The sequence below is a fragment of the Lathyrus oleraceus genome, chromosome 5, assembly GCF_024323335.1.
Source record: "Lathyrus oleraceus cultivar Zhongwan6 chromosome 5, CAAS_Psat_ZW6_1.0, whole genome shotgun sequence".
NCBI classification, from domain to species: domain Eukaryota; kingdom Viridiplantae; phylum Streptophyta; class Magnoliopsida; order Fabales; family Fabaceae; genus Lathyrus; species Lathyrus oleraceus.
Genome location: NC_066583.1, coordinates 233,901,308 through 233,912,034, shown reverse-complemented (window position 1 = coordinate 233,912,034; position 10,727 = coordinate 233,901,308). Strand labels below are relative to the sequence as shown.

At 33.9% G+C, this 10,727-nt stretch overlaps 1 protein-coding gene across 4 annotated transcripts; it reads right to left on the bottom strand.

Annotated features, from left to right (window-relative positions):
- Positions 1-737: 737 nt before the first annotated feature.
- Positions 738-10,445, bottom strand: LOC127083282 (transcriptional adapter ADA2). 4 transcript variants are annotated; one of them, XM_051023587.1, is made up of 14 exons: positions 10,301-10,415; positions 9,911-10,025; positions 8,619-8,674; positions 8,357-8,535; positions 6,383-6,448; positions 6,120-6,245; positions 5,960-6,032; positions 4,925-4,985; positions 4,788-4,846; positions 4,604-4,693; positions 3,122-3,347; positions 2,574-2,784; positions 1,527-1,784; positions 738-1,259 (listed from the first exon to the last, which is right to left on the bottom strand). In XM_051023587.1, exons 2-14 carry the CDS (start codon positions 9,934-9,936, stop codon positions 1,068-1,070), a joined length of 1,623 nt encoding a protein of 540 aa, XP_050879544.1. In that variant the 5' UTR covers positions 9,937-10,025; positions 10,301-10,415; the 3' UTR covers positions 738-1,067. The 4 variants fall into 4 exon arrangements, with proteins under 4 accessions (XP_050879544.1, XP_050879541.1, XP_050879542.1 ...); XM_051023584.1 differs by lacking the exon at positions 9,911-10,025 and having other exon boundaries at positions 10,301-10,445; XM_051023585.1 differs by lacking the exon at positions 9,911-10,025 and having other exon boundaries at positions 3,122-3,344; positions 10,301-10,445.
- Positions 10,446-10,727: the final 282 nt, after the last annotated feature.

Here is a 10,727-nt window from a genome sequence, read left to right as displayed (position 1 = left end):
TGTGTTCAAACTTGTGTGAGAAGTTGTGGTCGGGAAAAGATGTCCCAATTAGTCGTTATCTCACAAGGTAGTCATGGCTCGAATGAACCCGAATAATGATATTTATACACCATATGAGATCGATTGGATCTCGAATTCTTGTGCTTGCATGATCATAGGATATGCAAGGTTGGGAAAAGAATTTCATGAACAGAATAAAATATGAAAATAGGGAAAAGAATTTCATGAACAGAATAAAATATGAAAATACCTTGACCGAGCGGACTTATGGTATAGTTAGAACTCCATTGAAATAGTTGTAGCTCACTCCATGTATTATAATATTTCTCGTAGCTTGGGACAAAACAAAGAAAAAGACAAGATGACCCGAAAGATTTGATCTTGTGTTTCCACTATACTTCTCTAATTTAGTATTTTGTATCTACATCTAGTATGCATACATGTACTATGTTTTGGACCTTGCATTGTACATGTATCAAATGTCATATTAACACTATTGTTGTCCTCAGTACTATGTATTAATGCTTTGAATAATATGTTTCTAGACGTGTATTATTCCATTTGGAATGTTACACTAAGTTACTAAATAACAAAATAGTTGGTCCTAATTTTGAGTGAAATCTCAACAAAAAAAAATGAAATATAAACTTAAAATCAATATAACCAACATCATGCGACACAAGTAATAGATACTTGTGAGTGAAGAAACCTTTATTTACAAAAAAAAAATATCAATATAGCATAAGAAATTGACATTGGGATTAATAGTGTAAACAAAATTGCCTCCATTTTATGTATCCAATCCCAAAGTGCTGAAAATAAAATAAATCTTTCCTCTTTATCAAGTCTATAATGGGAGAGAAGAGAGTAAAGACAAATTGAAAATCCTTCCTCCTAAAACAAGCTCTCTCATACTTATTTTCTGGTAGGTGTGCATTAACTATATTTGTTTTCATATGATTTCTGTACAACTAAAGAAGATTTCTGTACGAGTAAGTAAAGAAGCCGATGATGAATAAATTGTAAAACAATATCCTTATTACCATTACAGAATACAGAGAATAGAATTATGCTTGGCCAGCTTCGTTTTCCATAAGCATGTCATAAATCTTATCAATCTTGCTTGGAGAGAACCTGAACAGTGGATATGCATCAGACTTCTTGGTTATACTGCCCTTTGAAATTCCTAATTGCATGGTCTGCTTTATGCGGAGGAAGTGTGGCGGTAGCAATCTGATCTCATTACAAAGCTTAATCTCCTGCACGTTAGCCAATGTCATAAAACCAATCAGATATATGCAGGGAGACCACAACTACAACAATCAAGTCTTATGCTATTAAATAGGGTCAGTTACATGATCAACTTTTGTCATAATGTTCTATCCAATACCATATTTCTATTCAAATCGTTACTTTCAAGATTTTTCTTAATATCTTCTCTTATAGTTTTTCTAGAAAGGGTCAGATAAAGAAATAGCAACATTAAAAGGCAAATAAAGTGAGAACAAGGGGAAAACATTTCTCACAGATTCAGATAGAAATTCAGCCCCTTCAAAATCACTTATATCCCATTCTTCGAGGGTCGTTGTGATAGCTTGTATGGCCGTCGGTGTATCCTTGGTATCGCGTGGGCTGCTACCAAGTTCCACTTTGGGAAAATTTGGCCTCTGTAAAGTCTTACCACTTGTTCCAATCTGACCACCTTGTTCAGCTTCTTTTGTGCTCTTTTGTTCAATAAATTGATAAGCATCAGCAGCAGTTACACAGCCAGAAATTCGAGCTTCCTGCAAAGATATTCCAAATGGAAATTCCATCATATCAACACACTTTGATAGATGTGAATCATGTGACTATAATTGGATTAAATTGATCAAGGCAAAAACTCAAAAAAACGTTCCAACTATGGACCGTGTGCAGAAAGCATCTGTTGCTTTGAAACTCACCAACATACCTCCCTCCTAAACTAGGAAAAACTTGTATACTTGTGGCACATTAACCTCCTAAGCGCAATTTGCAGTTTTAATGAAACGAAAACTGGATCACACAGCCGACAGAACCCAAACTAGGGGACCTCTATTTTGGGGAATCAAGCTATGAGTTGACTGTGTTAAACCTCCTATTCAAATGTATAAAGGGGAAAGGGAAAAACTGATTGTATCAGTCATGGGAAGATTACAGCTAGTTATGGGGAAGTTACTTTATGGGACAGTGACAGCTTGTTATCGAGAGTTAGTGCTAGCAGTAATTAATTATGTAATTATCTATGTCTATTCAGTTATGTGTAACAATAAAAAGGAAAGACACTGAACAATGGGGAGTTGTAGTAACTCAACTTTTCTATGGGACACGGTGACATTGAACAAAATCCCAGTCAAATGCAGCCTACTGCTTTTCAGTTTTGAGGTGGTGTGCAAAATCTGTTGAACTGGGAGTTGGTGGAAAGAAGGAACAAATGCTTCTGTTTCAAGTGCAGGCAGCATTATAGCCCCAGTCTACCATTATAACTACAGGAAATAACTACAATATATATGGATAGAGCATGTTGTCGGCAGTAAAGTAGTAGAATGTAATACCTGTAAGTCTTGTATTCTTTTGACAAGCCGGTGTTCTTCAATAATAGTTTTTAGCAACTCCTGGTGTTCTTCTTTTGAGTGAAACCGCATGAAGACCTTGTACTTTTGACATATTTTAAGCTCTTCAGGTGAAAGCGATTTCTCAAAAGGATCAGGACAAAGTAAATTCCTTTCAAGTATAAAATTTTTTCTGTGCTTGCGTTCATCTAACCTGCCAATATGTTTTCACACTTACATATCAGATATGGAAGAAAGCAGAAAAGAAATTGAATCCAAATATATCCTAAAAGAAATAGTACACAGGATTTTGGCAATACAAGGATAGGCATGTTGTTTAGTATTCTAAGACATGCTACAGAGACACAGATGTCATGTTAACTCAGAAAAATCAGGTAATCCCAGGAAAAAGCTAAAGAACTAATTCACATGCAAACAATCTTGAAACTTACTTAATTTCTTTCAGGACCATTTCTAGATGGTTAATTTTGTTCTTTTATTGGGAAGAACAATAAACCTTTTTGTTTGACGATAAAGTAAATTACCCATACCTTTTTGAGTAGATACGCAGCACTTGCAGTTTTGTTTCACGTTCAGCTTCAGTGTCAGTGTCTTTAAACTCCATTTCTGCCAAAATTTGCTCAGCATCATTGTCGTATTCAACATCGAATTCACCTCTCTTAGAATTGTATCCACTCAACGCTTTCATAGAAGGCCTATATTCCCCAGATAATTTAGGTTTCTTTTCACCAATGCTCCGACCTGCTTGAGATTCTACTAACAGAAAAAATTACCATTTTACGCATAGTACATGAAATGCATGTTCTCTAATTTTCCAGTTAAGCAAGCAGCATATGATATGGCAATACAAACTATATATCTGAAAGTATGAAACTTTCAAAAGTGGCACGACTTGCTTTATAAGATTGAGTTAGGCCCAACTCAAATTTTAAGATCGTATCAGAGTCTATCTAAGACCCATTGGGCCACATGCACCAAGTTTCCCCCATCAGACCACGCTCTAGATGTCCAGTCTTGAGAGTGAGGGGAGGTGTTAAGAATCTCACATTGAAGGAGATGGCTTCGACATATGTTTATAAGGGGGGGCAATCCTCACTTTACAAGTCAGTATTGTAAGGTTGAGTTAGACTCAACCCAAATTCTAAGACGGCCCGGGTCATTCAAATATGGATACAGTGTTGTAGGGTCAGACCATTGTTTAAACCCAGCAATTCATGAAAAATGGAAAACAAACAGAAATCAACTGCTATTTTGTTTAATAAAAGATTGAGCAGGGACTTGGGTTCATGGAATATGTTAATGGAGAAGGAATAAATAGCTGAAATCCTAAAAAACACACTTAACATGAGTAGGGATGATTACTTTTTAACAAGTTGAGATGATTTAAAATATTGGATCGAGCTTGAGGAGAGTGTATAGAAGTGTATTATTTTTAATATTTAATGTGTGAGGGTATTTATGCCTTTTGCACTACTTTGTATTGCATTGTTACATTCCTGTTGTATGTTGTAAATTGGGAAAGAGAGGAAATATATTCCGAATTTATTGCATCTCTATAGTTAAGGAAATCTCTAAAGATTGTAGGATCAGCATTGTAAAAGATCTCAAATCTCAATATGGACAACGTTAAGTCTTCAAGCCCAATACTGTGACTATAAGATTTGGCTATAGCCTGTTCAAGATTAAACTCCAGAAGCAATATTAGTAAACTTCTTATCGGGTATGTTAAAAGATTTTCCAAACACTAATTTGATCAATGAAAGATCAGTGGCGTCAAACTGGTTCTCTAATGATGACTTTTTGTCATTGATAGATGTCCGTTTGTCCTACTGCGATCAAAATATTATACCTGATGGACAAAATTAATGTAATAATATTTCAAGAACAAAATTAATGTTCTGAAATTCTCGAGAGATAAAAACAGAGATTTAGTTGTTCAAAATTCCCAAACTGACGAATTTTTACATCAATAGAAGGGGCGGTAACTTTCATTCAATACTCATAAAACATACCTTCCACTTTAACTTCCACCTTAACTCCATCATTATTCTGACTCATATTGGAAGCCTTCTTGATTGAACTTGAAAGCGCTTTACCACTTGCTGAATTCATATCACCCATATAAAGTATACCCATGAACATAAAACGTCACTGCAAAATGGTAAAGGAAGACTTTTCTCAAGCTATAGATTGTACCTGAGGTTAGCCTAGACGTTGTTTGATTAGTGGCTTCTGCCTTCTTAGATTCTTCAGAGCTGAGATGTTGCACCAAAGGATTAGCAGCAGTCATAAAGGAACAATTTTAAATAATCAAGTAAAATGGTGAGGCATACTTTATTCCATCAGAAAAGAGAGGCTCTTCTTTCAAAGTCAGCTCTGCGTTTGGAGAAAATTCTGCATGAAAAACATAACATGAAACAAAAACTTGTATTATAAAAATAACATCCATGAAACTTTGACGTTGCAAAATGCAACCAACAAATTGTGGAGTACAGTATGCATGCACCCCAACACTTAAAAACAAGACAGTAAGTGGAAAATAAACATTGCATTCTTGATCAGCAATTAAACATATGAACATCTAAGTTTCTCCTTTTAAAAACCAAACTTTCCCAAAACTGGATCCAACATTCTGCCAATGAAACAACTTTAGTGAATAACCAATCACTATCTATCGACATGCAAAACATGTATCCTCTGAAGCATGGACACCTATGGAATTAAGCATATCCCAGTGTCCGAAACGTGTGGTGTCCCGTACGACACGTATCAGACAAGTGTTCCAAAAAATATTTATTTGTTTTGCTTCGACACACCTTAGACACTCTTTGAACACCTCTCTGACACTTCTAAGGGAATTAAAGATGTGTTGAAGCATCGATGATCAATGAAGGGATTAAAGAAATTGAATTTGACTGCATCTTTTTTAGCTTTTCGGTATAGTTGATGGATGAATGAAGATTAAAAACTATTGTATTTTACTCAACAATATTTTTGTAATGAAACAAACTGCTCAATTTAAATGCATATATATTTTTAATTCTCAATTTAGATCTTTTAAATGAAATGTCCATGTTTTATTTAATTATAACATATAAATAAATATGTGACCAATATCTTTTGTAACTATTGTTGTAAGTAAACAAATTCATTTTGTGCAACATGGATTAGAGTGACCCAAGTTGTTGGATATGCCTATGCTAAATCGGCAGCTTCACCTATTGGATATGCATAACTATTGTTTCAATTCCTTCTCAACACAACCACTTGGTTACATAGCATGCATTAGGTTCATTGAATAAAACTACGTAATCAAGTTAAGCACGCAAAGTTCCACAAATTGAGATTTAGATCATTAAGAAGCAAACCTTTCTTGACTTGATGTCCCTTTGCCATGGCAAGGAGTTCATCTTTGTTCTTTCCCATAACATGAGACAAATCCTATGTGTACATACAAACAATTACACCGTGAATTGAAGCAAAGGTTGCATTTATGCTATCAATAACAGAGTTATCAAATGGCCTTACAGGTAGAGGAAAACATGGCGAATTCAGATATTCAGCTTTATAGTGATCAATACACTGCGATTTGCTTTTCGTTCCAACATTGTCTGCAACTTCATTCCAGTTCCCAAATCCATACATGTCAATGGCCTAAAACGAAACAAGTTTGTTATGATACACAGTTTTGATAATAAGAACTAAAATAGAATTGCAGACAAGATTTAGTATATAGAATGTAAGAAGAAAGAAGATAGTATAGAAGAGTTCCCGATATTTAAACCACATACCTCAAGAAGTAACATCTCTTCATCTGCACTCCAATCTGGACATATAAGTGGAAAAGATAGATTATCCTGGAAAAAGAAATATATTTTAAAACTTAAATTAATACACTAATGTCATTCATGTTGGAAACTATGCTTGAAACTTCATTCGTAACAAAATTCTATTGCTTTCAGATTTTAATGTTACATGTATGATGATGAAAGTACACAAATAAAGAAAGATTTGAGAACTTTTATTCAGATTTTTTCTCATTATATGGTAGCCATAAAGAAAAGAAATTGTGTGCTATGCTCGGAACAGATTTCTAGAAACCACCCTTCATGAGAGAAATGATATATAAGCCTAGCTTATTAAAGCACATGCAAATGTAACAAGTAAGCAACAGCTTATACCAACATATTCAGTGGAAAAAAATTTGAGGGAAAAGAATTGATAATCATCCTAATATGATACTGCACAATATTTATAGACTACTAAAGCACGTACTAATTGCTCTCCGGGTTACTAATAATCTGGTTTTCATGCAACAAATTATCGCCAACATAAGATTTTATACCAATACAGTTAGTACAGCCTCTAGTATTTAATCTAATCCTTCATATTATTCATTTTTATTTTGGCAAACAAAACTTTATTATAAGGAAAGGAAAGATGTAAACAAAGGAAAGCAAAAAATATTCCATCCCATCCGCAGTACTGACATCCGATATCATATTAAGATATTTAAACAAAAAGCATAAAAACTTTATACAACAACAACAACCAAATCAGTTTCTTCCTACGTGAGATAGTTAGCAAAATCGCGAGTTAACTCCTGGATTTATGCAATTCTACAATTCCAATTGTCTAATATTAGTTGATTCGGTTGTGGAAAATATATTTCACTGATTCGGATGAAATTGTGACTGATTCAGATGAAATTGTGAGTGAGCTGGTGGACTCGCATAAACTCGTGACTTGCAAGTTTAGCACCAAGTTTAGAAGTTTATGGTTTTTTTAAATTAGGCCCATTTATAAAACCTATTTTCTTCTTTTGTTTACAAAAGAGCGGAGCAGAACGGGTGAAAATAGTCTACAAGTTTCAACCAAAGATAAAAGTTTAACACACGCACCAGCGATGCTGATGTTGCAGATCCTTTGTCATCTATGTCAAAATTTGATGACGATGATGACAACGAAGGAGATGATGTCATTGAAGGATTGGTCATTTGAAGAAATTAGCTCATTTAAAATGTTTAAACTTTAGGAACTAATGTTTACTTTTTAAAATTGTGTCATTTGATCATTTTATATAGTACTTTGATTTATTATGTTGATTTGCTACCTTTTTAGTATGAAGTTGAAAATTTGAAATTTTTGTTGTCTCGATGATATGTGAGGACTGTCCCTACTTATAAACACATGTTCAGGCCATATATTGTCCGATGTGGACTCTTAACACACACCCTCACGCCCAGCACTGGACATCTGGAGCGTGGAAGTAAATGGTGGGTGGTCCGATAGCGAAAACCATAATAGGTGGCCCACCGAATCTTAAATCAGGCTTTGATACCATGTTAAGAAATGTGGTTTGCCCTAACTCAACCCTACAAAACCATAATAGAGTGAGGACTGTCCCCACTTATAAACACATGTTCAGGCCATATATTGTCCGATGTGGGACTCTTAACAATTTTAAATATTAAGTACTAGTTGTTTACGATCCAAGTGTACCTAAGCAATCCGAGTTTACCTATAATCTCAAGCTTGACAACCGAAAAGGATAGGCAACATGGATCAAACAACAGCATGTCTAATGATAGAACATTTAAATCAAAACCCTTTTTAACAGTTTGCCCAAAAACAAATTGGCATCCCTCCACCCTAGCTATTGGACAATCTTCCAATTTTATCATCGAAAAAATTCAAGATGTGACTATAATATGATAGTAATACTATAATTATAAAACAGAAATAACTCAAAGAAGGTTTCATACCATAACCCGATATGGATGATTGCTTTTATGAGGTGTCAACTCAGCACCAACAGAGAAGCACTCTATGCAGAGATCAAAATCTTGACACACAACGCATTTGATGCGAATCTTCCCTGAAATATCTTTGTTGCAGTAATTACAGTGATATAGTGATACCTTGCCATCAGTTATTCCCGTGCCTACCACAATTAGAAAATGGTATTACAGAAGATGTTAATGGACCTTTTTTATGGAAAACAATAATCTTTTAATGAAAAATCACCTGCAGATGAAGTTTCTAAATTCTCAGCATTTAAAGCAGCCTTTTTTCTCTTGGATCTAAAAGCAGAAAGCAAAAAAAGAAACAACATTAAAACATATGTGGCAGTCAGCATTTAAGCAGAATTTCAATTGCATCCAAGTGTGTGATTCAAAATAAAAATCCTGGGACAACAAGTACACAATGGTACTTTCATAATTTATAATTACCGATCCATCCAAAACCAACTAATCCAGTCGCTTAACTCCCTCGTCAAATCTCCTACTCTCGCCGTCCCATATTAGGTGCCATATTAGTAAAAGTGAGATTTTAAAGTAAGTGTCTCTTTATGTGCATCATTCTCAAGCTCATTATACTTTACTGTACATTTATGAAAATAGTTAATATATATAATTTTCTAAAATTGTTACACTCTCTCATTTATTTACAACAATTTTTCTTATCATGTGTAAGTGTAAAACAACCTAAAGTGACATATCATATGTATAATCCTTTGAACACAAATGTTGCTAACTGAAACTTTCTATGAGTTGAACAAATTATCAACAAATTTGCTTTTTCCAATAAAGCCGAAGTTCCGGAATAAAGCTCAATACATATGGCGCCGCCATCCTTCACATATTTGGCCATGGCAGAGAGCCTAAAACCTGCCACCAATATTTGACAACACTGCATATATAAAAGCGATATCTTAAAGTTCCGCTATGCATACATTTAGGATAGTGGAGTTCAAAGGGAATGAAAGACAGGATAACTCGTCATTTTGGGAAGATATTATTTAAAATAAAAATGTCTAAAATAAGAGGACTTAAATGAAAGTCAATCACATAACCTTCCAATCCTAATTCATCTTTTATTTCCTCATTTTGAAAAGGAAAAATGCTCCTCCTCCAAACCTCGCCACTGGAAAAAACATTAGGATTTCGAAGTAATCATGAAGTACGGAAGAGTCATTAATCTTGATTATACAGCCATAATGAATTATCAAAATTCAAAACTATATTTAAACGAAACAACCACGGATTTATGGTCAATCAAGATCAATGTCTCTCATTTTTCACAATTTCATTTGATAGACCCCCTTCCTAATCATTAGGTGGAATGGACCATTGTTGTCAAATCCACGAGTTAACTTGTAAACTCTGACGAGTAAACTCAACGTTTAGGTAGCAAGAACAAGTCAATTAGCACATAGATTTGGTTTTTAGTATACTCAAATAAATCCGGATCAACTCGATTAAAGTCATGAGTTAGGGAGATTGTTGGCAACAAAAGAAAAATGCTCAAACCACAACCTTTGAGTGTGTTTCATTTGTTCCATTCGGCCTTTTCGATCATAGATTCACTTGAGTTGTCAGGCATTCAAGCGAAACATTATCCTTTCTTCAAAACATCAATTGGGATTTAGACCTTCAATCAATTTAAGATTGAAGTTTCACCAAAGTAATCATTAGCAACTAAATAGCAAAATTCATAAGCAAATACCTAGGGAAATACATTCGCCTTTCTTGATCATATCAGAGCATCTAGACCTACTACTACTCTTCTCTTCGGAAAAAAATGGCATAAACATAACAATAACATGAAACAAACAGAAAATTGGTTCCATAGTATACAAGATTCTTATTCCTAAGTACCAAAAGAAACAAAAAATGAGAAAGTGATATAGAAAAAGTTGATGAAACCTCTGGTTAGGGTCGTCGTCCGCGGAGCGTGCTGCTGTTCGGCACCTACCCATTTCTCAGTGTCTCTTCGTTGCTTTGCACTCTCGCAACTCGCACAGCTCAGTATGACGTGAAACCGCTACTTATATTCATTTTTATGTTTGGTTATAAGATAATTTGTTTTCTATATATATATAAATATAAACATAATTTTATTATATATATATATATATTTATATATATATATATATATATATATATATATATTATATATATAATATATATATTATATATATATAATATATATATATATATATATATATATATATATATACACACACGATTAATTACATAATTAACTACGTTAAAAAAAATTATAATTATCATCTCATTTTAATTAATTTTCTTTATATTAGCATCTAAATATCACTTCCTTGCTCATTTGTCT

What these genes read in the sequence shown, in the direction of transcription:
- LOC127083282 (XM_051023584.1), bottom strand. Translation starts at nt 10,353, where the DNA reads ATGGGTAGGTGCCGAACAGCAGCACGCTCCGCGGACGACGACCCTAAC. An exon ending in GACGACGACCCTAACCAGAG is followed by an intron (nt 8,675 to 10,300) that starts GTTTCATCAACT and finishes TTCTGCTTTTAG; the next exon opens with ATCCAAGAGAAAAAAGGCTG. An exon ending in CTGCGTATCTACTCAAAAAG is followed by an intron (nt 2,785 to 3,121) that starts GTATGGGTAATT and finishes ACATATTGGCAG; the next exon opens with GTTAGATGAACGCAAGCACA.